At 32.9% G+C, this 27,299-nt stretch overlaps 1 protein-coding gene and 1 long non-coding RNA gene across 2 annotated transcripts in view; one reads left to right on the top strand and one right to left on the bottom strand.

Moving 5' to 3' along the window:
• Positions 1-10,189, bottom strand: part of LOC128248135 (uncharacterized) — a 30,081-nt gene extending 19,892 nt beyond the window's left edge. The window contains exon 1 of the long non-coding RNA XR_008264411.1: positions 10,025-10,189. This is a non-coding gene — a long non-coding RNA (uncharacterized LOC128248135). The remainder of the gene's footprint in view (positions 1-10,024) is intronic.
• Positions 1-27,299, top strand: part of LOC106868360 (agrin) — a gene marked incomplete at its 3' end in the record, with an annotated part of 738,012 nt that overhangs the window by 170,940 nt on the left and 539,773 nt on the right. The window contains exon 3 of the mRNA XM_052968462.1: positions 10,394-10,414. Within this exon, the coding sequence (XP_052824422.1) occupies positions 10,394-10,414 (21 nt within the window). The remainder of the gene's footprint in view (positions 1-10,393; positions 10,415-27,299) is intronic.

The raw sequence follows: 27,299 nt of genomic DNA, 5'->3' as shown, positions 1-27,299 counted from the left end.
TGTCAAGTAGTGGAAAGGGACACACATACAGAAAGACACACATGCATAGATATACACATTTTCTTGTACACACACACACACACACACACACACACACACACACATGGTGAGCTTCATTCAGTTTCTCTCTACAAGACTTTGGTTGGACCAGAGCTATGGTAGAAGAGATGTGCCCAAGGAACCACACAGTGGAACTGAAACCAGAACCATGATGGTTGGAAATTTTTTTACCACAGCCACGCATTATCATAAATTGATTCATGAATTTCATAATTCTAACAATAAAAGTCCAAGTTTCTCTACATTGCATTACATATAATTCGCTATTAATTCTTAAATTTTACCTAAATTCATTTCTAATTCGATATTCTCTGAGAAGTTGTAAATAGTGGTGATGACGAGGATGATGATGATATTCCATTTTATTTTTAAAGAATTTTGACTCATTTGTTTCTTTATTTTTAGGTAAGTGTTTGAAATCCTGGTTCGATGCCGTGAGGACTATTTTCTTTACTTTTTATTTCAACATATGTTTAGTTTTGTTACAGTATATTTTATAATCTTACTGAAAGCAAGCTAAAAGCATTTCATTAATTTAAATTGAAGCCAATTTTTGAAATTAAATGTTTCACTAAAATTTAAGCATTTACTTATATCTTATGTATTTGTTTGCTTCCCTTTTTTTTAATTAAATATGTTCTCATTAGATTAATACATTTCATTAATAAATCAGTTCCAAATAGTAAATTTATTCAGTAGAAGTTAATATTGGTGATTTATCAAGTCTACCAAATTATCACCGCTTAATTATATTTTGATTTAGTACAGTCTTACATTAGTAGTATACTAATATTAATACTAGGTCCTGTTATTCAGAGATTCCTGCCAGGCATTGCTGAAAATGTTTGTGATATAGTGTATTTAGAGCACCAATGATAAAACTCATAAAATTATTGCTGCTTAAATCTATGAGGTTTTGGCTGTCCATATTTACTTATGCATTTCTCAATAAAATATGATTTTCTTTCTCATTATTAGTGTAATTTCAATCAGTTAACAGCTGATTAAAAATTGATGTAGAGCTATGGGATAAGCTTGGAAAAAGAAATTGCAAGTAGTGATTTGGGGAGGTTAGGCATAGCACTATATTGTCTTCACTTAATCATATGATCTTTATGCAGAAGGCATCCTGAGAAATTTTCACATGCCATATTATTTTATATTCCCTAACAAGCGAATAAATTACATACAAAAGCTACATTCTTTCAAGAAATTTTAAAGTCTCTTTACACTATGAATCATTGAGGAGGCCTAATTAAACTGAAACATATCCAAGGTTGCCACTAGTAATCAAAGATCAAACTTGTTTCCACAAGTCCCATAACAGAAAGTCTTGTTTTAATTTTAGGCTTCTCTCCCTTGCTTTCCTTGACAAGTATTGTCAAACTGTTTGAAGCATACGAGGTGGTATCAAAACGTTCTCAGACTGGTTACGTTTAATAAAAAATAACTTATTTACCTAAGTTTTAACATCATCTCCTTCGAAATAGACACCCTGTGCTATAATACACTGGTCCCAGTGCTCCAGCCTCTTTTGGAATCTGGCCTGGAAGTCATTTTCTGTAAACAAGTAGAGGACCTTCTGTAATTCACTCTTGATCTTGACAACGGTGTTAAAGCAGCAACCTTTGAGCAGCGTTTTCATCTTGAGGAAGAGATGGAAATCTGCAGGTACTGAATCTGGTGAATAGGGTGGGTGCAGAAGCAATACTATGTTGTTTTTGGTGAGGAACTCACGAGTGAGGAGACCTCAGTGACAGGCTGCATTGTCATTGTGAAGAATCCAATTCTTCAGGCTCCACAGATCCGATCGCTTTCACTGAATGTTCTCCCTCAAACACTTCAAAAGGTCATTGATTGTCCCCCAATAATCCTCGTGCACAAACTGATGAATTTTTTTTACACATTTCCATAGGTACTGCACATGGCAGGTCTTCCAGATAGCTCATCATCCTCCTGGGACATTCTTCCGCTTTTGAAGCACTTGTGCCACTCGAAACATTGTGTACAACTCATTGCCTCATCGCTGAAGCTCATTTGCTGCAGCATGCTCAATGTCTCTGTAGTAGATGTCCCAAGTTTAATGCAAAATTTCATGTTGTCTCTTTGTTCCTGTCCAAGACAAAATCACAGACTACAGCACACATGTGATTACAAACACACAAATTTCACTTGCAAAATAAACATAGCGATATCACTCAGCACATTGCCTCATGAAGATCACTGCTAGCATTCACTGTGCATGCAACCATGTGCTGCCATCTGCTGGCATGCTACAGAACTAGCCTGGGAACTTTTAGATATCACCTCAGATGTAATTTTAAGTAGTTCAAGGCACTATTATTTCAAATAGTCTCATTTCTATCAACTGAAGAAATAGCTTCTTGAATTATACCATATTTTTTTAATCCTAATTACTATACTTTTAATAGAATCATCATCAATTAGTTATGTTTTCCATAAATTATCTACTACTTGGAGGAAAAGCATGTTCAGGAGCTGTTTGTCATGGGTGATCTCAGAGCTGCCTTAACAGCATTGTGGGCACCTTCCGGGCAAATGAATGCACAAGACCTTGTAGTATTTTTTGATGGCAAGCCACAACATACATGCATCAGGGTTGAGTCCCCTAGACCTGTGAAGCCCCTGGGCAACTGTTCAGTGTGTCCATTCCTTAAGACAGTGCTGAGTGACTCAACAATTTACTAATCCAATAGATTCTACATCAGTTTCTCAGCAACTTTTACGTACTCATTGTACTACTGAATACACAGCATTGAGTTGAGCTAATACCTATCTAGCACGTATATGACGGTCACTTTCTTGATACCATTATGATTATTTATTCTGTCACAAGCTACCCTTAGATTATGCATGCAAAACCATTCTTCCAAGTTTCAAATGTTTATCTGTTGCTCTTCAACAAATTATGCAATGTAAGCCAAACCATCTCATATAAATGTTTTTAAGGATAACCAGGTCTGAAATTTTGTGTTATTTTTCAATTCTTTTTCCTACCACCTTTTCTCATTCTTTATATTTTCTTTTCCATTTTTCTTCTTCTGAAAGACTAGTATCCAGAATGTCAAAACTGTTGACTTTTTCACTTTCTTTTAAGTGTTACAGTAACAAGCAGCTTCATTCTGTGTGCTTTAACTTCGTTACTATGACAACAGTCCGGATATTTATTGATCAGACCATGTTGTCTTCTCTTTGTGCTCATTTCCTGATATCTGTCTCTCTGTGTGTACATACATACATATATGCACATATATATATATATATATATATATATATTTGTTTTGCAAGATTTTTGATGTGAAATCGTGTGTTGAAACAGATGTTGTTGTACTTGGGGATGGTCATATTGCCAGTTTAGCCAATAAATACAAAATACAAAATGGCTGATAGTTAGCAAGGTGAGACACACATAAGAAAGAAGGAAACAAAGGACCACTGATGAGGTCACAGAAGTGTGACGAAAGAACTCTGGCCGAAATAAGATTAAGATTAATGTAATATAAGCTGAAGCAAATTAACACCAAATATACAGTGCGTGTGTTTTTATTGCCTAAACTGGCAATATGACCATCTCCAAGTACAACAATATATATATATATATATATATATATATATACACATTCATACACATATATGTGGTCTGATCAATAAGTAGCCGGACTGTTGCTACAGTAATGAAGCTAAAGCATAGATTGAAGCCACTTGGCACAGATTGATCTTGAACTCTGCTGTGCATGTACATAAAGTTTTAACATTCTAATTCACTTCCACTGTTTATGGCAGTGCTTGGAAAGAAGGTGTGTAGTATGTGATCATTGCATTGATCATGACAAAGAAAGCTGAGCAGAGAATCTGCATGAAATTTTGCCAAAAGTATGGTGATATATGCTCAGAGGCCTACGTAAAGTTTTCAAAAAGTGTTCATCATTCTCAACACAATCAAGGAGATCTTGTGCAACTGAAACCTGAGTGCCTTTTTGGTCAGCTGAAAGCAGTTTTGGCGCAAACTTGACAGACACACATCTCATTCCTAAATCTTCAGTGATAATGGATTGAACTGAAAGGTAACTGATCTGCACATCCTCTGGATGATTTCCCTACATAGCTGCATGCACATCTGCGATGTTGTTCTCAGTTCTGCTGGTTGCAGGTCTCCCAGGGCGTTCATCAATATCGACATTTTTTGGCCATCTTCGAAATGTCTGCACCACTCATACAATTCTGTGCGGCTCATACACCCCTTTCCATACACTTTATGCAGGCCTGTGAGCAGGTATTGCCATGACAACTTTCTCTGTCATGGTTAATGCAATGATCACATGCTACACACCTTCCTCCCAAGCACTGCTGTAAACAGCAGAAGTGAGCTAGAATGTTGATACTTAATGCGCATGCACAACAGAGTTCAAGGTCAATCTTTGCCAAGCAGCTTCATTCTGTGTGCTTTAGTTTCGTTACTATGGCAAAAGTCCGAATATTTATTGATCAGACCTTGTATATACATAGACACAATGTTTGTCAGACTATAGAGCCTTCGGTAATATTCTCAATTGTGTGTGTGTTTTAATAGTTCACTGGAATACACAGTGTTGAGATATACATCAAATACAATTTATGTCACACTAAATTTTTCATGATTCTCTTAAATACTTTCATGACAACTTAACATCTCTGTAAATACCCACATTCATCTAAAACATCTGCTTTGTCTCTATAGCAGCAATTTATGATGATACTGCTACACCACTCATCAGGGACAACACCTTCCTGCCTGATTTAACTACAAGATAGTATTTATGTTGTCATTCGAGCTGCTAAAGATAGCAGCAAACTTCCCCTCAAATCCCATTCCTCTTTCTTAAAAATAGGCAAGTACATGTTAGGTGATATAGTGCTAGATATCCTGCTACAGGATGGGTTTCTTGAGGCTACATTATCTTTCATTATAGGTTTACTTAATCAGGGCTAATCTGAGAATGTGGAACAACAATTGTACAAAGTAAATATATAGTTTGTATATACATAATACCCTCTTAGAATGTTGTTTCCATGATATCAGTAAATATGCTAACGGACATGCTGCTTTCTATATTTTCATGTCCTTAATTACTATTCTTTAACTAAATGGAGATGCATGGCTTAGTGGTTAGGGTGTTGGATTCATGATCGTAAGATTGCAGTTTCAATTCCTGGACAGGGCAATGCATTGCATTTTTGAGTAAAACACTTCACGTTGCTCCAGTCCACTCAGCTGGCAATAATGAGTAATCCTGTGATAGACCAAAGTCCTGTCCAGGTGGAGAATTTATATGCCATTAAACTAGAAAAGCCAGCCTTTATGAGGTGCGTGTGTCTCTGTATTTGTACTATGTTTGTTCCTGCCACTGCTTGACAGCCAATGTTTGTTTATTAGCATCCCTGTAACTTAGTATTTTCAGAAAAAAAAAAAAATAACTATCAAGCTAAAGAAAATAGTAAACCCTTCAAAACAAATACCCTAACATGGCTGCAGTCCAGTGACTGAAACAAATGATAACTTTGAGGCTATGTGCATTTGTGCAATGTGTTCCAAATACATTTGACTTTATTGGTGTCCTAATATATCTGAATATACTATCATGCATATAGGAATGCTTCAAGCGACTTGTCCTCATAATTCAAGATATGGGCAAACTTCTTATACTCACTTTCATTCTTGCCTAACTAAAATCATTATGCCATATGTATACTCTCCTAAACTCAATCCTTGCTGTCCATTATTTTAAAACTTCTTTCTAGTCTATCATTTAGTTCATGTAGCCTTATTTCCTACAGTATTCTACTATGTTTCCATGGTGCTTATTATCTAACTAGTTCCTATTCCGTCCATTCAGTTGGTTAATGGTTTGCATGAGATACCTCTAAGCAAAACCCAGTTGTCTTCTCATAGTTTTTCTTTAATATAGGTGTCACAAAGTCTTATTTAGATGTGAAGTCACACAGAAGAATAATTTAACTTCCATATAGTGTGTTTTCCTACTTATAATTTGCTTCTTAATCTCCTTGGTCTTCTTAACACATGCTGTTGCTAACCACTAATTTAATATCATGGCACTTGTTATGGTAGGATATAGCTTATTGAGTGACAGATCTTATATTTAAGCACAGTGTAGTAGGAATTGCTCTTATCATCAAGAGTGCTTAGTTTCAGCCATTCAGTTACTTTAATGTTTTTAAGAAGCTAAATATTTCATTCAGGAAGTATTATCTGAAATATGAAATATTGAAAGAAGTGATAAAAATATTAGATATGATATCTTTAATGGAGTGACATATTAGTATGTGGAGATTCATCGGGTAATTTCCAACCTAAATTTAACAAATAATAAGCCAAGATCTCAAGTATATGTAACTATGGATTTATAGAAAAAGTTTCTAATTATGAGAAGGAAATTAAATGTAAATAGATTTAATTTATCTGTCAAGCAGGAATGTTCATAAAACAAGTTTAGAAGATTAGATTTAGACAAGATAATGTTTACTCTAGTATTTCCTATTAGTTACAAAATATGAGACTGAAAAATGTGTAAAAATATTTTTAATTTTATCTCGTTATTTAATGTATGTATATCATGCATATGTATGAGTATTTGTGCATTTATTCACACACACACACATACATACATATATATATATTTGCATGTGTGTATATACATATATACATATATATATCTATATATATATATTTACATGTGTATGTGTGTGAGCATTCATGTATGCATGCATATGTGTATTCGTGTATAAAATGCATGAAGTATGACATTGCAGTAATCTACTTGATGTAAGGAAACAGTGTTAAAAATCCATTTATCACATGTATTCATACTTGTTTTCAGCCACTACTGCTTTTTCCGTAGATAGCTTACTGCCTTTAAAATTTCCCATCATGGCAGGTTACATTACATTTGTGGGGTTAAGCTTTAAAACTTACTCAAACTTTGATAATAAAATTCCTAGAGCTGTTAGTTATCACTTATTTGATGATGTAGTTTTAGATTTGTTAGAATTTTGTTTCAACTAAAACCATATACAAGGATTTCAATTTTAAAAAAGCAAGAAACAACTTAGTATAAATGTACTAAGTCAACCTATAGACATTCAAATGTCAACAGGTTATACTTGTTGAGTGACAGCTATATTTTCTCTTCAGAATATTGAAGGCCAAACTAAAGCTACTAATTATTTTGTGATGACCAAGAAATGTTGGTTTATGTTGATCTAAGTACTTTTATAATGTATACATGAATGGAATAATTGGTGACAATTGCTTAATATAGTTGGTTTCAGAATGTTGCTGTAGTACTTATAGTTTTGGCATAACTAACATCTGTCTGATATAATATGTAAATTCAACCAATAAATGAAAGTTGTTATGTAAATTTAAAGTATTATATTTTCTAATATAAAATTTTAAAATATAAATTTTATTGGTAATTATTGAGTTACAGCATTGAAAGTGTTTGATAAATTCTTTTGGCTTTAGATTCTCACAGTTAAGTTGCCAGCATTAGAAAGGGCATCTAGAAGGAAATTATATGTTCCAATCACATATCTGGAAGTTTGAGGGACATACTGTTTCTTAATAAACATACAATTTTGATCTCATTGTGAGGTGCAAACAAAATAGTTACGCCATAACTTTTATCATTCCATGAACAGATGTGGAACTGATCTAACTATCAACAAATAAGTGCAGGCACGGTTCTTGTGGTAAGAAGTTTGCTTCCCAACCACATGGTTTTGGGTTCCATCCCATTGTGTGACACCTTGGGCAAATGTCTTTCACGATAGCCTCGGGCCAACCAAAGCCTTGTGAGTGGATTTGGTAGACGGAAACTGAAAGAAGCCCATTGTGTGTGTGTGTGTGTGTGTGTGTGTGTGTTTGTCTGTGTTTGTCACCCAACCATTACTTGACAACTGATGTTGGTGTGTTTATGTCCCCGTAACTTAGTGGCTCAGCAAAGGCTGGCCCTTTGAAATACGGGTACAACAGAAACAGGAAGTAAGAGTGAGAGAAAGTTGTGGTGAAAGAGTACAGCAGGGTTCGCCAGCATCCCCTGCCGGAGCCTCGTGGAGCTTAAGGTGTTTTCGCTCAATAAACACTCACAACGCCCAGTCTGGGAATCGAAACCGCGATCCTATGATCGCGAGTCTGCTGCCCTAACCACTGGGCCATTGCGCCTCCATATTTACAGACTATGACTCCTCTAAACTTCTCAACTTAATATACATAGCAGTGTATGCAATGACAACAGAGATTAATTCCCACACAGTGATATGTACAACATCTTTGTCTAATTTGAAATATAATATAAAATATTTTTGTTAATAAGCATATAATTTTAGGCTTATTGTGAAAAGTAAAGAAAATATGGTTACTCCACTGAGTTTATCTATCTTTATGTAGAAAAGGTAGAATCAGTTTGACTACTTATTAATTTTCTTAGGCTAGAGTAGAGGAAATGAGCTAAATACCTGCAGTTAGTGAAGGACTATAGCATGGATGAATAGAGATGAGCAGTTGAAGATTTACAGGTCATACCTACAGAAAAGTTCATAGAGCCCCAGACATTAGAGGAAAGTGAAGAACCATCGAAAACAATATGACAGCTCTTGAGAAACTATATGGCTTGCTAAAAAGAGGTTACCAGTGTAGTCATTAGAATACCACTTAAGCATTGAATTAGGTGTAATCAATCTGGATCAGGTCACCTGGATAATGATGTATATTGCAAGATTTATAACACCCACTGACTTCAGCATATAACGCTGGTAATGTGTCCAGGTATTATATCTGTAGATGTACGTTGAACTCATCTGAGAAAGAATAACCATATTTTTTTAAAAACAGAGAGTTGTAGCATATAATTAATCATAGTCTCTACAAAATAGGACTCAACTAAATTCTTTCATGTAATTTGCATATCTTTGCATCAGCTGGCAACATGGGTTAATTCAATAAATAATAATTCTTTCTGTTATAGGCATAAGACCTGAAATGTAAGAAGAGGTTACTTGACAGAATTTGTGTGTAGTGTTGTATCACATTGTTAATGATGCAAATTGGAATGACCTGTTTCACTGAGCCCTAGTTTGCATGCAATATAAGTAGCTATATGCTACAAGTCTTCCTGTAGATAGAAAAATGGGCATCCTTTCAATGATAAAGATTTAAGAAGACTAGAAACTAATTATATCAATAGCTATTTTCCCCATAGTAAGATAATATCATGTGAAAAAACTTCTTATATCTCTCACAACCAGGCTAAAGTTGTATGCTTATTAAATAATGTTACCAGGCATAGATGAGTGTTTAAGAAGCTGGCTTTGCAGCCTGGTGGTTTTGGGTTCAATCACAATGTGCATACTTTGGGCAAGATTCTTCTATTATAGCTCCAGGTTCACCAATGTCTTGTGAGTGAATTTGCTAGTTAGAAACTGTGAGGAGGCTTGTTGTGTATATAGGCATGTGCATGTATGTAAGTTTGTGTTTATGTCCCTCACCACTGCTTGATAACTGGTGCTGGTTTGTTTACATCTCCATAACTTAAAAGTTCAGCAAAATAGGATAGAATAAGTACCAGACTTAACAAACAAGTATTGAAGTTGATTTTGTTGACAAAACCCTTCGAAGCAGTACCCAGCATAGCCACTATCCAGTGACTGAAACAACTAAAAGATAAAAGGCATATCCTACCTTTTGGCAAATTGGCATTAAAGCACTGGATAGAATGTTTTGTTGCATTTGTACTGGATGTTAACTTTGCCTTTCATAATTTTAAGGTTGATAATAAAGCACTAATCTAGAATAGCAGATTGGCAGAATGTCAGAACATTAGATTGGATACGTTACAGGATTTGTTTCATGTTTTTACATAGATGTAAAAATCCCACTTTGACTTACTTGGGTGCACCACTTAGGTCCTTGGGTACCTTCAGCAGAGTCCATTCTGTTGCAAGCATTCAGGCCAGATTTCCAGTTTATGTATCTCTTCCCTCCTCTCTCATCCCAGCAGTCTCAGAAGCCTTGTAAAGGGTGTTGTGCATTGCTCCCCCCCAAACCACTCCACTGAAATATTAAAAAAAAAAAGCAGAAATGCTGTATCATCATACTTTGAATTAATATTTGGGAGTATAAAATAACAATAAAAACTATAAGTGCAGCCATGTTGAGATGAAATGAAACATACCCAGGAAGCAAGAAATTTGCAGTTATCGTTGTTTTACAAAATCAATTTGCTACATAATACTAACTTCTAACATTTATCATCAGGTTATCAAATAATGCCTGTGGGTAAGTATGTATGGTAGTGCATGGTTGTTGACAACTTGTGTTTTGTGATATTCTCTGTGTTGTTTACATTTGTTTCAAATAAACACTATAATTTAAATTAGCATTAAATATTTTCATATTTCTATATTGGAAATGAATGGTTATTTAAAAGATTATTAAAACTTTCAAAATGATTTTGTTTCATTAATCTTTAATAATTCCACCTTTTGCTTTTATTTATTAAGTTTGCTGTTTTATCTGAATTCTGATAAATTCTTCAATAATATTTAGATTAAATATTATAGACAGACAATATATCACTTTATATAATACAGATACCTACATTAGTTGAAAGGCAAGGAGTTGACTGTGATAAAGTTCTCTTTCCAACCACGTGGTTTTAAGTTCAGTCCTACTACATGGCACCTGTGTCAATGAAAGCCCATTATATACATTATATATATATATATATATATATATATATATATATATATCATGATCATGATCATGATCTTCGTTTAACGTCCGCTTTCCATACTGGCATGGGTTAGATGGTTTGACTGGGGACTAGTGAGCCAGATGACTGCACCAGGCACCAATCTGATCTGGCAGAATTTCTACAGCTGGATGTCCTTCCTAATGCCAACCACTCCGAGAGTGTAGTGGGTGCTTTTACGTGCCGCCGGCACGAGGGCCAGTCAGGCGGTACTGGCAACGGCCATGCTCAAATGGTGATTTCCACGTACCACCGACACAAGTGCCAGTAAGGCGATGCTGGTAACGATTACGCACGAATGGTATTTTTTACATGCCACCAGCACGGGGGCCACGCAGCAGCCCTGGCCACAATCACGCTCGGATGGTGTTCTTAGCGCTTCACGAGCACGGATGCCAGTCATGCAGTGCTGTCATCGAATTCGATTCCAATTTCACTTACCTCAACAGGTCTTCACAAGCATAGTTTAGTGTCCAATGAAAGAAAGGTATGCCTAAATGGGCTGGTTACACCACTGGCATAGGCCACAGGTTATGGTCTCACTTGGCCTGCCGGGTCTTCTCAAGCACAGTTTATTTCCACAGGTCTATATATATATATATGTACACACACATATACATGTATCTGTGTGTGTGTATATATATGATACGCACACACATGTTTGTGTGTGTATGCTTGTGCAAGGCAAGTAAGTTAATATATTTCTATCTTCAGATGCGTTGTGGGTTTGCTCACTGATTGTAAACAATGACTTTGTTGTTGTCACCATATGCTTCTAACCCTCTGCAAAACCATTACTGGGCTTCATGGTATGTTGCATAAACTTTGTAAATGAATGCCTCATTCAGATGGTATCTTTTGTTTCCAATTTTCTGCATAAATATTCTGAGTTGCTTGATGTTCAATAGACTGGCAGAGCATTATCTCACAGGAAACATTTGGGAGTTGGTGACAGGAAGGGCATCAAGTTATAGGAAATGCTGCCCTAGCATATTGTTGTGTGACCCATGCAAGCATGGAAATATAAAAAGTTAAATGATGATGATAGGTAATCTATCTTACAATTCTAACATTAAAATAACTGTTTTCTATCTGAGCTTATAGTTGAAACATATATTATTGTATCTTAACAAGACAGACAATGGAAAATTAATCAGCTTAGATATTTCAAGGCTAACATTAAAATCAGTAATTACAGTAGTTCTGTTTTATTTTCAGTATTTATTTTGCTGAACGATGTTTCCAATTTTCGTGTCAAATGTCAGTAGCTTTCATCAGCCAATTTTTTCATGTTGAAAATTTTAATGGCAATGAACATTTTGACTTTTCATATGTTAACTTGATAATGGCAAAAGGTCAAAGAAAAATTGATGAATTGCCTCATATTTGTTAACTGCTCATTTTGAAACATATTACTGCTTGAACACTTTGAGCCAAAATATTTTTGTTTTAATATAACTTCTTTAATCAATTCTGTGCAGAGCTCTTCAACATAGAGTTTAGGTTTGGAAACAATGAATTTTCTTAACAAGCCTTTAAAGAGAATGCTTTGAAGGGGTAAAAAATCTGCATTTTTATTTCTCAGCATAATTATGTTATTTATGATATTATGACAGTGAAATCAAACATTATTTCTACATATTAAAAGCATGTTTGTCCACATATGCATGGGTATATTAGCAATTATTGGCATGACTTTAATAATTTTATTTGAATTTATTGTAATATATTTATTTATAAAAGAACTTATATGCGTATATGTATGTACAACATTTATATGTATGTATATATATATATATATATATATATATATATATATATATATATACCATTTTTGTTCTCTCATATTTTTATAAACTCTGTGGTCACAAAGAATATACCTCCATACCTTTGTTGACATCAGGTAGCCACATACCATAAATGAGCATTGAATGACATATTACAAGTGCATACCAGAATATCAAATTATTACATTTATATAATGATACCAATGTTATATAGAAAAATATGTAATTTGATATTGCATTTGGAAATAATATTGTTGATGTTGTGTACAAATGTATTGTCATCAATATAACTGAATTTCTAGCAATTGTTTTAAATCTCCAATGAAACTTCATTTGCATTCCAACAATAGATTTTGTTCTGTCATTGTTGCCTTTGTATACAATATCTTTGTCATTGTCACTCTTTTCAAGTTATCTTTATGCTAGTATGGCTTGGGTGACTCTTTAATTTTGTCTTATTTGAAGTATCTTATTTTCATTGATTTTTCCAGGTCAGGTTCTTCACATCTCATGTTCAATCACTTGCATTTATTCTTTTGTTAACTACTAGAGTACCAACATAGCATAACTTTTGAATAGACAAGCATTATGTATAGGGTATGGCTGTGTGACTAAGAATTTCATTTTCAAACTACATAGTATTGGGTTCAGTCCCACTGTATGATACCATGGGCAAGAATCTTCTATTGTAGTCCAAAGACTTGTAAGCAATTTCAGTAGACAGAAACTGAAAGAATCCCATTGTATTTGTGTGTGTATGTATGTATTTATGTATGTATGTATTTATTTATGTATGTAGGTATGTATGCATGTATGCATATATGTATGTATGCATGTATGTATGACACGTCATTTAGTGGTTTAAGTATTCAGCTCATGATTGAAAGATTGTGAGTTCAATTGCCAATGGTGTGTTGTGGCCTTGAGCAAGACACTTTATTTCACATTTCTCCAGTTCACTTATCTGCAAAAAATGAGTTGTAATTCAAAGGGCCAGCCTGTCGGAATCACTAGGTCACAGCTCTGTCTAACTCACTCGATCACAAAATCTGATTCTAGGGACAGGGCCAGGAAATGAGTATTATAAACAAGCAATAATGCTAATGGCAGTGCCCCTGAATGGCTGCAGCTTTTGGACAAAACCAATAATAGTGTAGAAGAATAGAATATACGCATGTATGTATATGTGTATGTGTGTGAAATATATATGTCTGCATATATGTGTGTGAGTGTGTGCATGTACTTGTGTTTATATACACATGCATTCACACACACACACACACACACACACACACACACACACACACACACACATATATATATATTTGGCAGGAATGGCAACAAAAGAAAGAAAGAGACCTCGATATTATGCAAATAGAGGAATGTATCTGTAAAGATATGTGACACTTATTCAGTAGCCATGATATATATATATATCATGTGATCACCAGACTATCAGATGTTGTTCCACATCAATGGTGACAATGCATTTTGCATCATTTTAGCCTTTGAATGATGCCACCCTACTGGCTAGACAAGCAGACCAACATTCCCCACTGATCGAAAGAGGGACAAGAGCAATGTGAAATGAAGTGTTTTGCTCAAGAACACTACACATTACCCAGAGTGGGAATCAAACCTACACTCTAGCAATTGTGAGTGCAACACCTTAACTGCCACTCCACATACCTTCACATATATACATGCATGTGTGTGTATTTATGTATGCATGCATGTTTACATGTATATATGTATAAAACGTCTGTTACCATTACTCAGTATCTTGGGAAGATGTGATTCCGAGTTGCTAAATAACAAGTAAACCAATTAGTTTAATTCTCATCCTAAGATTCCAGAAATGCCTCAAAATGCTTCAAACTTGAACTAAATACATATAGATATGACTCTACAAACTCATGTTTTATAGCATCCTCTGTATTAGGACTTTAGTTATTAACATTGTGCCAGCATCCCTGTACTTTTATGTAGATGATTCATGGCTAAATTCAGTCATGTTTATACTTTAATACGTGGTTTTCTGCTGTTATTGCTTGCCATCTTGATAAGAAGTAAGTGACATGAATTCTGATGAGCTAAATGACAATGAAACCTGTGGGTTTGATCTTTATCTCACTCTGCTGCAAAGGTTCTCTTGGCATTTCATTTCACAGAGAGATTAAATACGTGCAGATATGAAATCTCCAGATTCATTTATTGTCTACCTTTATCTACCTTCTTCATTCTTAAACCCTACCAACACCACCACAATCACCATCATTTATGTTAATTGCACTTTTTCAATTCATACACAATCCCATTTCCAAATCTTCACCCATCAGTCTTTTCATATGTTTTACTTTTACTATTTCTTGAGATAGACATTGCAAATATCAAGTATTTCCATTTCAGATCTTGTCCTAACCTTTTTGTTTGAGTAAGGGATAAGATATATGTCATTACATTTCACTTCTTTAGTCTCTTATCAGTTAAGAACTGGGCATTAGATACAACACTTGCCACCAATCATTCACTTACATGATGCAACATACAGATTGCCAATATTTTAAATATACATAAGGTGGTGAGCTGGCAGAATTGGCACACTGGGCAAAATGCTTTGTGGCATTTCATTTGTCTTTATGCTCTGAGTTCAAATTCTGGCAAGGCTGACTTTCCCTTTCATCCTTTTGGGGTTGATAGAATAAGTACCAGTTGGACACTGGGGTCAATATAATCAACTTATCCTTTCTCCCGAAATTGCTGGCCTTGTACCAAAATTTGAAATCAATATTTTAAAACTATATAGATATTAGTTTGTAATTCAGTTTACTGATTTTGTGTTAACCTTCAGATATCTTAAATGCAGTTTAGTTTCCAGTTTACCAAATTAAATTAATTTGAAATATAATATCCTGTAAGAGATACATTACTCTTAATACATTAATCTATACATTGTTTTCTTCTACTAGTGCTGAGCATATTAATCATTATTAATGCCATTATATTTTATCACTTTGTCTTCTGCTATACCTTGACTGCTACATTTCATTTTAATTTCTATAGTAACTTAATTTCTAATTGTTAGTCATAGTTACACAATATATTTGAAAAGGAATTATTACTTTGCCATATCTAGTTGGTAATATATGTAATTAAATACATATTGTGATTTAGTCCAATGTAACAGAATGATATTTATCTCATTCTAAACAAATAGCTTTAATTTTCACTAATTTTGATATCAGTTTCACAAAGCTGAAAGAAAACATGAATATATATATATATATATTTTTATATATGAGTGTGTGTGTGTGTGTATACATGCATACACACACACTCATATATATATATATATATATATATAACAAGTGAACTATTCTCATACTCAGATAATACATAATCAAATGTTGTTGTGAATAATTGGTTGCAATGATCAAATTATTAACTATATGTTGCATAGATTATTATTTTTATACTCTAATATTTCATTACCTCCTTCATTACACTACTGAAATATTATCTGAATCTTCCTAGCTAAAATTTTAGGTCCTATCGTTATAGTAGTGTAACAATGTAGTGATAATCCAACTGGAGACTTGGTTTCTTATTCAGTCAGTTTGGATAATTAATGAGAAGTTTATTGGTGCAAACTAAAGTTCAAATTTTGATACAACTCATTTAGCCTGTCTGTTATTTACAGTAGTCTACTCATATTAAATCATACACAAGTACCAGACTAATTAGAGAATAAATACATTGTAATATGCTTCTTCTTTTTTCCACTCATTTTTCAATATATAGAATATTTGTTGGAATCATTACATAAATTATACATATTGGTGTTTCACTGATGATGATTATTTAACTGAAATAAAATCTCATTAAAAAACAGCAAGGCATTCAATAACAAATCATTAATATGCTATGTATGATTTACAAACAACTTTACTTAGGGAATTATGTATTTTTACAATTTGCTTCTAGTTCTGTTGAAAATCAATGTAAACTAAATTTTCTTGTTAATTAACTTAAGCAAAATGGAAAATTTGCTGGATAATTTTTGAAAATTATAATCTAAAAAGTTATTTTTCCTGCATTTTCAATAACAATTAGAGAAAAATTCAAATGTATCAAATAATCTAAACTTTTCTATGAATTAAATTGTAATTGATACCCTATTAGTATCAGCACATAATTATGTTATTGATGATTATTCTGTATATTGATGGAAAACTTGATTGTTTTCTTGCTATAAAAATAATAATCTATCATTAAATTAGAGCTTTATACCAAGTGTAAGATCAACCTTGATATTTATTTCTTAATAAACTTTATTTATGCGAATTTCACTTGTACTACTAATTTTGAATGTGATAATTTGGAGTCAATCAAATCTGTTTTTAAAAAGATAGCTTTCCCTCCTTGAAGGATAAAGATGATACTTTAAAATAGAAAGTGTATATGAGAGAAGTGTAGGATTAATGCAATTACTACAGAATTTAATGAGTTCAAGGTCAGAGATTAATGAAAATGATTAAGATGAGTAGGGAATTTCATAGAATGGCTGTTTAGGAATCAGCAATTGTTTATATCAGTTGTGTCAAGGTTTATGGGATACTCTTTTGCTCCACTTGAGCAAACCACTTTAAAAAAAAACATGGATATTTAGCCACTGCATTGCTAGGCAAGATTACTATCTTATTCTCTTACTAAGTAAGCTCCCTTACTAAGCTTCCTATGAGAGTGGAACAGAGCTAAGGCTGAAAGGAACATGAATTATAGTAATGATAAAAAAGACAATGAAGAAACATCAGCTTGAGAGATTACAATCTGATGGTTTTTCAGTAAGATGCTTTTATATATTATGTAAATGACTTGTATTTGATGAAGTCTAAGAATGCAATGATTGCTGTCTCAGATATGGAATCATTATTTTGATGGACGTAGTATTTAGGTCAATGAAGATGGTACTTTTGTCTTGGTATAGTTTTAGCTAACTTTGTCTTTTTGGTGTGATTTTAGCTACAAATAAAAACTTTGGAAAGAAAAAAAGGTGATGGTTCTTTGTATCATAAACAAAAAAGTTAAAAATGTAATACACTTTCAAGCTGCATTAAAGTTTACTGGTAGAAGCTTTGAAGAAAGCACCATCAACAGTGTCCTCAGTAAGAATATTAATCCTATAGGAAAGACTTTTAATCAAGAGTTTTGCATTGTGTATTGCATTACTGGTTTGGCTAATATAAAGCGAAACAGAGCTGGTAACACTTCGATTTTGTAAGATTATAGACCACTCATCCATTACATGAAAATTGTAAGCCATTCAGATATATTGTCTTAGAGTGTTGTACATGTTTGTTTATAAAGTATTTTCATCTCTTAAGAAATGCTAGTTAAAGATATCATAAAGAGAGTAAATACATTTCAAATATTTCGTTTTTCTTTTTTTTTATAAATCATAGGACAGAGTGGGGAGAGGGAGAGAGATAGGGAGGAAAAGAAAGTATAGTTTAGCAATTAATTTGTGGATAAATTAGTTAAAGTGAATTGTCTAAGTGATGTCTAGATTTGTTGTATTTTAGTTCCAAGTCAGCTCTGACAAACTGTGTGATAAAAAGTGTTCTATCTGTGTCTATCTATGATTTTTTATTTTGTATATCTAGGGCTTTATTGTTCAAAATATCTTCCTTGCCACATTGGTTCAACATCTCAATTTATTGAATGAGTTAATAGAAATTAATTTTTTATTCTGAAATGTTTGAGCTGGTAATGATTTCTTGGAAAAGTTAATGAAGTTGGAAATAAAACATATAGTAAAGGTTTTAATGACAAGAATTCTACTAACTAATCCATATTTGTTAAGGAAATATGGGTAAGATATAATTAATGAATGTAAATAGAACACACTGTACACATAAATGCTATTGAAGAAGAAAGAATATTCTTCAATAATGCACTAACTTAAAACATCTACGTTCCTTGCCATCTCCTTTCAATGTTTTCTCTGGTTGGTGAAAAATTGTCATTTGGCTTCACTGGAACAGGAATTTTGTATTTCGTTATAGAATTATATTTGGTTTCAGGCTCTTGAAAAAGTAGGAAAATATTGGATAGGTAAAGAAATTTAATGCAAACATATTTTCTAGAATCATCACAGAGCGAAATTGGAGGTTTTCCATAAATAATATATCTACACATTTTCATGTAAAATGCTGGAATATATAAAACTTGTATTTATTTCATTTTAAAATTTTAGAAGATAAATCTTCTTTGCATAGTTTAACTATCAAAATTTGATGTCTGAAAATATTTACACTATATATGAATGTAGCAATTTTATTTTTTTAACAGTTTTAGTTTATAATATTAAACTGTTATAGTAAACAGTAGAGAGTAGATAACTCAGCTGCTAGTTAACCAAATTAATGATTATGTTTATCTTTTTGATGATAGACATTTCATTTATATTGACAAACCCCACAAAAATAATATTAAGTTGCCAATTACCCACTATAATCCAATTTTCTTCCATATTACTAATCATCATCATTGTCCTCCTTCTCCTTTCCTCCTCCTCCTCCTCATCACCACTACTGCTGCTGCTTTCATTGCTGTCAGTGTCCTTAGCATCAACGTTGACATTATCATTGTCAACAACAACACAGTTTTTATGCTTGCTTTCAATGCTGGAATAGTTTGGACAAATCAGAAACTTCATCTTACCCATATATTCTACATCCAGTGGATTTTATCGAGGTATCAATGCTAGATATGCAGCCTTGCTTCCAAGGAAACTTGGGAATTATTTCTACTCTTTATTGTCTCCTTTTGCTTAAGGAAATGTCACTGTAAGTGTGAAAAGAAGAATGAATGGTGAAAGAGAGCGCCCCAGGGCATGAAAGAGTAAACAGAAGAAAAAGAATATGATGATAGAAACAGGGCCATTGGCACAATAGAGTGACAGAGGAGGGAGTGATGGAAGAGATACAGTGATACGAAGGTAAATTAATCATTGGTAAGGAAATTGACTAGTAAAACAAAACATGAAAATCACAATTGAGACAGAAGGAATGATAGGAAGAGACAGAGTAATGGAAGTGGGAGGAAATGAGGGAGGAAAGAGTGTAAAATATGTCAACAATGAATGATAGCTGAGGATGCAATGTGAGAGAGTGTGATGGGTAGTAATAAAAATGAGACAGAGAAATGGATTGCAATAAAGATGGGTGCTGGTGAGAGGAAGTGGACATCAATAAGGTGTATTAAAGTGATGGGAGAGAAAGATGGTTAGCATTAAAGATGATGGCAGATTTGGGGAGTAAACATAGACAAAGCTAATGCTATCTCTTGTAATGTTGGTAGCATGATTGAAGAGATGCAGACAGATAAATGTAGGGGACTGGCTATGGACAGAGACAATGTCTTTCCTCGTTACACAAGAGATGTGGTACAATGTGGGATGATTAATAGCTGAGAAGATAGTAATAAGAAAGTAAGAGCAGCAAATGGAGACTTAACCAGTATATACTGGGCAAGAGACTCACCACTAATGTTTTAATGTTTATTTTCTTATGCTTCCATGGACAGGTGGATCTTTTCTAGCATCATATATTGCCTCTAGTCAAATGATTTTGGTCTAACTACAATCTTTTCAGAACATTTGCTTAGCAAAAGCTGCACTTAAATCTAGAAACACTTTTGTGAATTTGAAGACATTTATTTTACATGTACTCTTACTCCTCCTGTACTTTTGTCACATACAAAATCTATGTCTGTTAGCCTACCTGTAATTTCACTACACCTCTTGTACATTCATAATTTGCATTGAGTACTCTGTATGTTATTTCAATCTCCCTTTTTGCATATTAAACATAGCCATTTCCCTGATAGCAGTAAAATTTGTGCCTTTTCCCCTACTTACTAAAACATTTTGACTACTAAATTTACTCTGGGGCGTTTTGTTTCTAGGATTTGCTTCAATGTCTGAAAGCTATGCTTGAAATTTTGTAAAGATTCAGCTTTAAAAACTAGGTCATCAGCATGTAGGAGTTCTCACAGACAAACAGTCTTAAATTTCTCTATCATTGCTATGAAGACAATTGTAAACAGAAGTAAGAAGAGAATTGAGCCTTGATATATACTAAATTCCTTATTGAGTTTATTGCTAACTCCCACCTTACTGATTTCACCTTTGTACATGGCTTGCATGATCCTCACAAATGATTCATCTACCCCAATATCCTTTCTAATCAGTTATGTTTAAGACTTTCAATAACTTTCATAACTATAATTCTTTCTTTTAGCACATATGAAATAACATTTTCTAGATATTTAAAGAATTTTAAAATTTAATATGGAAAAAATAATTCAAGATATAAGTTAAATTATTTTTATCATGTTTGAATAATGTTTGTTCATAATGTAATATCAATTTAAGTGCTTCCTTAAGATATAAGGCTGTTTGTTTTAACTTCTTAGTTTGTAATGTTTTTCTTTCTTTTTTTTTTCATTAATAAAATCTAAGTAGTTATGCTAAGGTAGTTATAACTATATCTCTCTCTCAAAGGCATACCTTGTAGCATGCTTAGGAACTTTGATATTATAAATTTATATATAGGTACACCACCAATTTTCTAGCAAGTGATGATATGGCACCTCCTTTAACCCTTTCGTTACCAACCCGGCTGAAACCAGCTCTGGCTCTGAGTACAAATGTCTTGTTTTTATAAGTTTTGAATTAAAATCTTCTACCAAACCTTAGTCACAATTTATGTTCCTAACACTAGCTGAATGATAACTAAGTTATTTTACTAAATTCTTTGTTATATTTAAAGTAATTCAAAGAAACAGAGCATCTCAAAATAAATACGGTAACGAAAGGGTTAATTTGGATAAATTACAAGGAGGAACTTGAAATTCTCACAGCTGCCAGTCTAGTTTGAATACAGTGTATGTATCATGTATTTGCATGAATTTATTTACATTGCACTTGTTCGTGGTGATACTAAAGTATTGAGTGATTATTTGCTTACTTAGTTTAAACCTATCCTTAGCTAGGGTTTCTACAGGTAAGCAAATTGAGAGTGTCAGTGGTAGTATTAAACATAAACACCAATCCCTACTGATCAAAGATAAAATAGAACTGTTCATGATACTTTTGACACATGGGAAGTATGTAGGTTACAGGTGTATTGATGAATTATTATTATTATTATTATTATTATTATTATGTGACTATCGATAGTCTGGCAAAATGGATAATCTGTCAAGGCTTTGGAATGAAGAACACTAGAACATCAATGGAGTACCTGTAAATATGTGATGGCTTGTGCGTGGAAACACGTACAGATGCACATAAAAAAAATAATTTACTCTTACCAGTTCTGAGGGTTTTCATTCTTGACTATATAACAGTCAACTGAACCTAACAAACATTTATTTTTAATATAGAAAATAATAGTTACAAGAGCTAAGAATGTTCTTCCAGCATTTGCCTCTAATACTTATTTTCAGTATGTAGAGGTTACGAAAATGGTGAGGTTGTAGAAATGGCATAATTCCCAACTAAATGCTTTGCAGACTCTAGTTCTATTGACATTATGAAATTAAATTTCACTGAAGGCAATTTGCCTTTCCTTCTTCTAGGTTTAACCCTTTAACATTCAGATTTCTCTGTCAAATATAATTCATATTTATTCACATTCTTTTAAATTTATCCTGCATTATCTTATAGCCTTGAGATTTTGATGATATGATTGTTTATCTTTAGACTAACATTCTAAGGTAGCCGTAGCTGTGAGAAGCTGGATCTGGCCAGTTTGAAAATACAGCAAACAGAATATTTTGGCTGTTATTAATTGGTTTAAATGCTAAAGGATTAATAATAAAGTAAAATATCAACCATATGCTGCTACCTCTCTAAAAATTATGTTCATTTACCAAATGAACACCTGACACCTAGGGTCTTTAGTAGATTCCACTCTTATAAGCAATTGGATTAGATTTCTGGTTTGTGGATTCTTTTTTATCTCTCCCTTAAATAAGTCTCAGATGCTGTACAAAGAGTTACAGGTACTGTTTTTCTTTCTGATTAGAAGATTAAAAATATATGAATAAAATTGTGAAAATTCCTTTGATATGGATTGGTACTTATACTTGACACTACCACTGATATCATCATTTGTCTTAACTGTCATAGCCATTGCTAAGGGTAACTTTAAGCTTAATAAGCAGAGAATGTCTAAAATTTTGGTATTGCCACTAACAAATGCAGTGTAAATAATGCATATAAGTACACAGTACACACAATGTTGCTTGTTGTAATGCAGTAAACTATACTGAAACCATGGGAATTTTAAGTTCCCCTCATAATTTATCTGGGCCATCAGTTGACAAGAAATCGGATTGGTGATGTACTTGTATATAAATAAACTTGATGAAATTTAAGATAACTTTGTGATTTCATCAAAAATATGTTTGTGGACCATTACTGGAGTCATATTTAGATATCTTTATCTTCAGGTGTTTTCTTCAAAACCAGATGTGATTCATTAGAAAGAATTTTCAGGAAATCCTATTGGTTGGAGCTAGAATGTATATTTTATAGCACCTTGTTTGATGCTTTACAATCCTGTTATCAGATTTCTATGAGTATTTCAGTTTTATGAAGAAGCAAAATAATCAGACTTACTAAATGATATGAAGTATCCCTTTATTCCTTTGAATAATTGTGTGAACTGAGAGATATCAGGTTACCTGCATATGAGGTTCGATAATGATGAATCCCATTTATAAATAAGTACACTTAAAATATGTTGGGCTTCATAAATAGTATAGATTATTAAGTCCCATCATCTAACTTCTTGACTTCATTTTCACCAATATTCACTTTTATTATTCGTTTAGACTAAACAGGATTAGTTTGTTTTTTTTTGTTTTTTTTTTCATTAATGAATTCTGATACTCTTATGGTTGATATGCCTTACAGATGTGCCTGTGTCTGCTTCAGTTACTTCAAACTGGCAGTAAATATGAGGAAAGATTAAAAATGTACTCTCTTCTATGTTCTTGTAAATTTATGTTTTTACTTTTTAAACCTTCAAATTAAACTATACCAATTTGTCATTCCATTTTACCTTAAAATGTGTTGGATACTTTTTTATTCTTTTCTCTTTCTTTACATTTCCTGTAACATTTGACATATAAAATATAAAATTAAGTGTTAACTTCACTTGCACTTACAGATCCATAAAAAGCTTTAAAATCCATATAATAGTTGACAATGTTTAAGGAGAATATTCACAAGCTTTTAGAATTTCATTTTTATAATAATATTCATTTTTTATTTTGACTGTTTTCAGCTATAAGATTTATATTACCATAACAATTAGATATCAGACAAAAGATCCCATTATAGAACATGCTGCTAGTAATGAAGGTTATTTTTTAAATCTAATTTAATCATCACATTTCAATGAACAATGCAAAAATATTATGAGGAATACAGGCAACATGCATTGACATATAAATAATGTGTTTGTTACTCCCTTGTTAATATTTGTAAAATCAATTCTCTATATACCAGGCTCTTTTGTTGCTTTACAGATAATATGTATTTTAATTCTTTCCATATAATTTATTTTGTAAGCTTAAAATAGCATTTATATATTGCAGACATTATATTCCCATGTGCAAAGTAATGTATTTTGAAATGTCTATCTGTAATCGTTGTGTAAAGTAGTAATCAGTAAATTCTTGTTTCCACAGATTTTTTAATAGAAATAAATGATAATATATATGGTATTCCTAACTAGAAAGGGAGACACAGATCCCTGTGCACCATGTCAGCCTCAGTTAGAAAACTTTACTTGATATTTCTGATTTAGATATTGCTAATTTTCTATATTAAATCATAATATCTTTAAGGATTATTACAAGTGGTCATTCCATGATGTAACAAAGATATGCTTTTGAGTGCTTGCTTACTAAAAGATTACATACCACATTTTACAGCATAGTAGATGCTGCATCATGGAAGACACACCCTGATTTTGTATATGTAATTCTAAGGAAAAAAATGCTTTCATACTGGCCAAAGCCCAGACCACACAACCAGGTAGTGTCCAGCAGGTATACATGCTAAATGCCTGTCTGAATGGGTTTGAGACAATTCTGTGTTCTAACATTAATATTAAATTTGAGGAGATCTAGTATTTTCTCTTCATATTCTGCAGATATTTTCTGAGCTAACTTTGTTCTTGTTCACTAACTTTAGCCATTTCATGGTCTCAAAACATTAGCTAGCAAGTTGTTTCCTTGAAATCATTCACTTTTATGTTTACTGCCAAACTTCTTACTTCCAAAATTATCTTCTTCATAGTTACCATCTTTCTCAAAGTTTTTGGACTATTATCTATGTTTTGAAGTTTTTTCTAAGTATGGTCATTTTGCTGGTACTGTATGAATATTATGCTTCTGTTTTATCCTTTTTTTTTCCTTTAGATTCTTTCTCCTACATCCTCCTCTGGCAAAACATCTTCTTAGCTGTTTGTGGTCTGAAGTTTCTCTCTGCTGCATTATTTCCATGTTCTTTGGCATATTGCACTGCTTCAAATTTAAATTCAAAATTATATTCATGTTTCTATGATACACCTGCCATAGATGAGAGATGATTTACAGGATGGAAATGGCTTTTGACATCAGGGAAGAAATGGTGTTTTAGTTACTCAAACACGAAAAAACAAAACAATTTCTTTTCATGGAAACAAGAATCCAACCTTTCCCAACTTCTCTATAGACAGCACTGCCACACCACTGCCATTAATAAACAAACAGCCCAGCAACAAGAGAAGGATAGCTGTAGCAAAGTTAAAACAAAACAAAAAGCCATTCATTATTTACTGAGTAATTGTTAATGTATTTACTTCTATATTAAGAATATTAGTTAAGTCAAATGTTTAATAGTAGAGAAAATACTTACATTTACTTAGTTTAGAAACAACAGTCTTTGTAAAAGTTGATCCACCTAGCATCATGGAAGATATATGATAATTTTCAAGGTATGTTTTTTACTGTCTTCCATGCCACAAAATAAAGTAAAGATAACACTTAACTTACATAAGGTTAATACGTAGTCATGGAATACCATCACTAACTCTTGTCTAGGGAAATGCTTTAGAAACATATTAATTAATATATTGAAGTATTTAAGAGCTTACAGAATATTATTATAACAATCTGATTTGTTTACTAAATAGAAAAACATGATGATCAATTGATGATCATAAAGCAGTTAGTTTGATTCATTATTATTTTATAGTCTTTGAATTGATTGAAAATTAACTTTTTAAAGAGGAATACTATAGTTACCTCAACTTTGAATCTCACCATTATTTATATATTCATCAAAGTATCAACTGCATCTGACAGTGGGACCCTGGTTCAGGAGTTTTAGGGTTTTGAGGAGTGTAGAGCCACAACTTAGTATTGTTCCTAGGTCTACTCTGATCTGGTGTAGTAGCACCTGTTAGGGTCCCAGCCACTGGGTAAATTGCATATAACCATATGAGCCAGTGTATGTTTAAATCATGGGATGCAGCATGGTGGTTGTGAACTTTTTGGCAGATGAATTTATTGAGTCAATGATGGGTATCACTTAATGCTAAGCAGATGAACAGACATCAAACTATCAAAAGCTAGGATCAATGAGTTCAGTTAGTATACTATTGCTATCATTTATAGTTCTCTACTAGCAAAAGACTAATGTGATTAAAACCCAGGTTAGACATTCATGCTTCATTGCTCAATTGGAACGTCTGCCATGGAAGACTTATAATGGTTCAAGCGGGTCACTCAGCTTGGAAGGATGGATGGATGGATGGATGATCAACAGAATGAGAGGATCTATAGAATTAATAAATCTCAGCAGAAAACAGTCTTACAATGCTAAAAGTAAGTGAGTCATATATGATTTGAAGAGTATATTAAAACTAAATTGTTACAAAATGACATTGACTAGATATTTAAAGTATATCTTTTTTGCTATCTCAGCATTCTTAACTATTTCCTAAAAGTAGAGATATGGGGAGCACTACATGTACAATCATCAATGCTTGATAGTATTTTTCTTTGTTTTCTAAATATATTGTTTAATGTATAGATAAACTGAAAATAAAATTACAGCTATCTGATTTTGTAAGAAATAAATACATAGATAACTAAAGAAATGTAAATTGTTTCTATATTTGTTATATATTAAACTGTCAGCAATAAAGGTAAGAATAGACTACAAAGGATTAGTGACAAAACAAACAAAAAGACCACGTGGTACAATATCGACAAGTTCCAGGGAGTAATGTTTGTGGACGCCACGCCACACGGAGAACTGGTCCGCAGATTTCGAAAAATCCTCAAAAGTACCAAGTTGAGGATAAATGTTATAGAAAAACCAGGGAGATCCATTAGATCAATAATATGTAAAACATATCCCTTCAGAAGAACAAGGTGTGTTGAGGAGAGTTGCATTGTGTGCAAAAATAGTCCTGGTGCCAACTGCAAAGCCAGAAATGTAGTCTACAAAATAAGCTGTATGGATGGTGAGTGTAAAAACAGAAACACGACATAC

This window comes from Octopus bimaculoides, chromosome 6, assembly GCF_001194135.2.
Source record: "Octopus bimaculoides isolate UCB-OBI-ISO-001 chromosome 6, ASM119413v2, whole genome shotgun sequence".
NCBI classification, from domain to species: Eukaryota; Metazoa; Mollusca; class Cephalopoda; order Octopoda; family Octopodidae; genus Octopus; species Octopus bimaculoides.
Note: the sequence above shows the minus strand (reverse complement) of the source record. Positions and strands in the feature narration are given on the sequence as shown.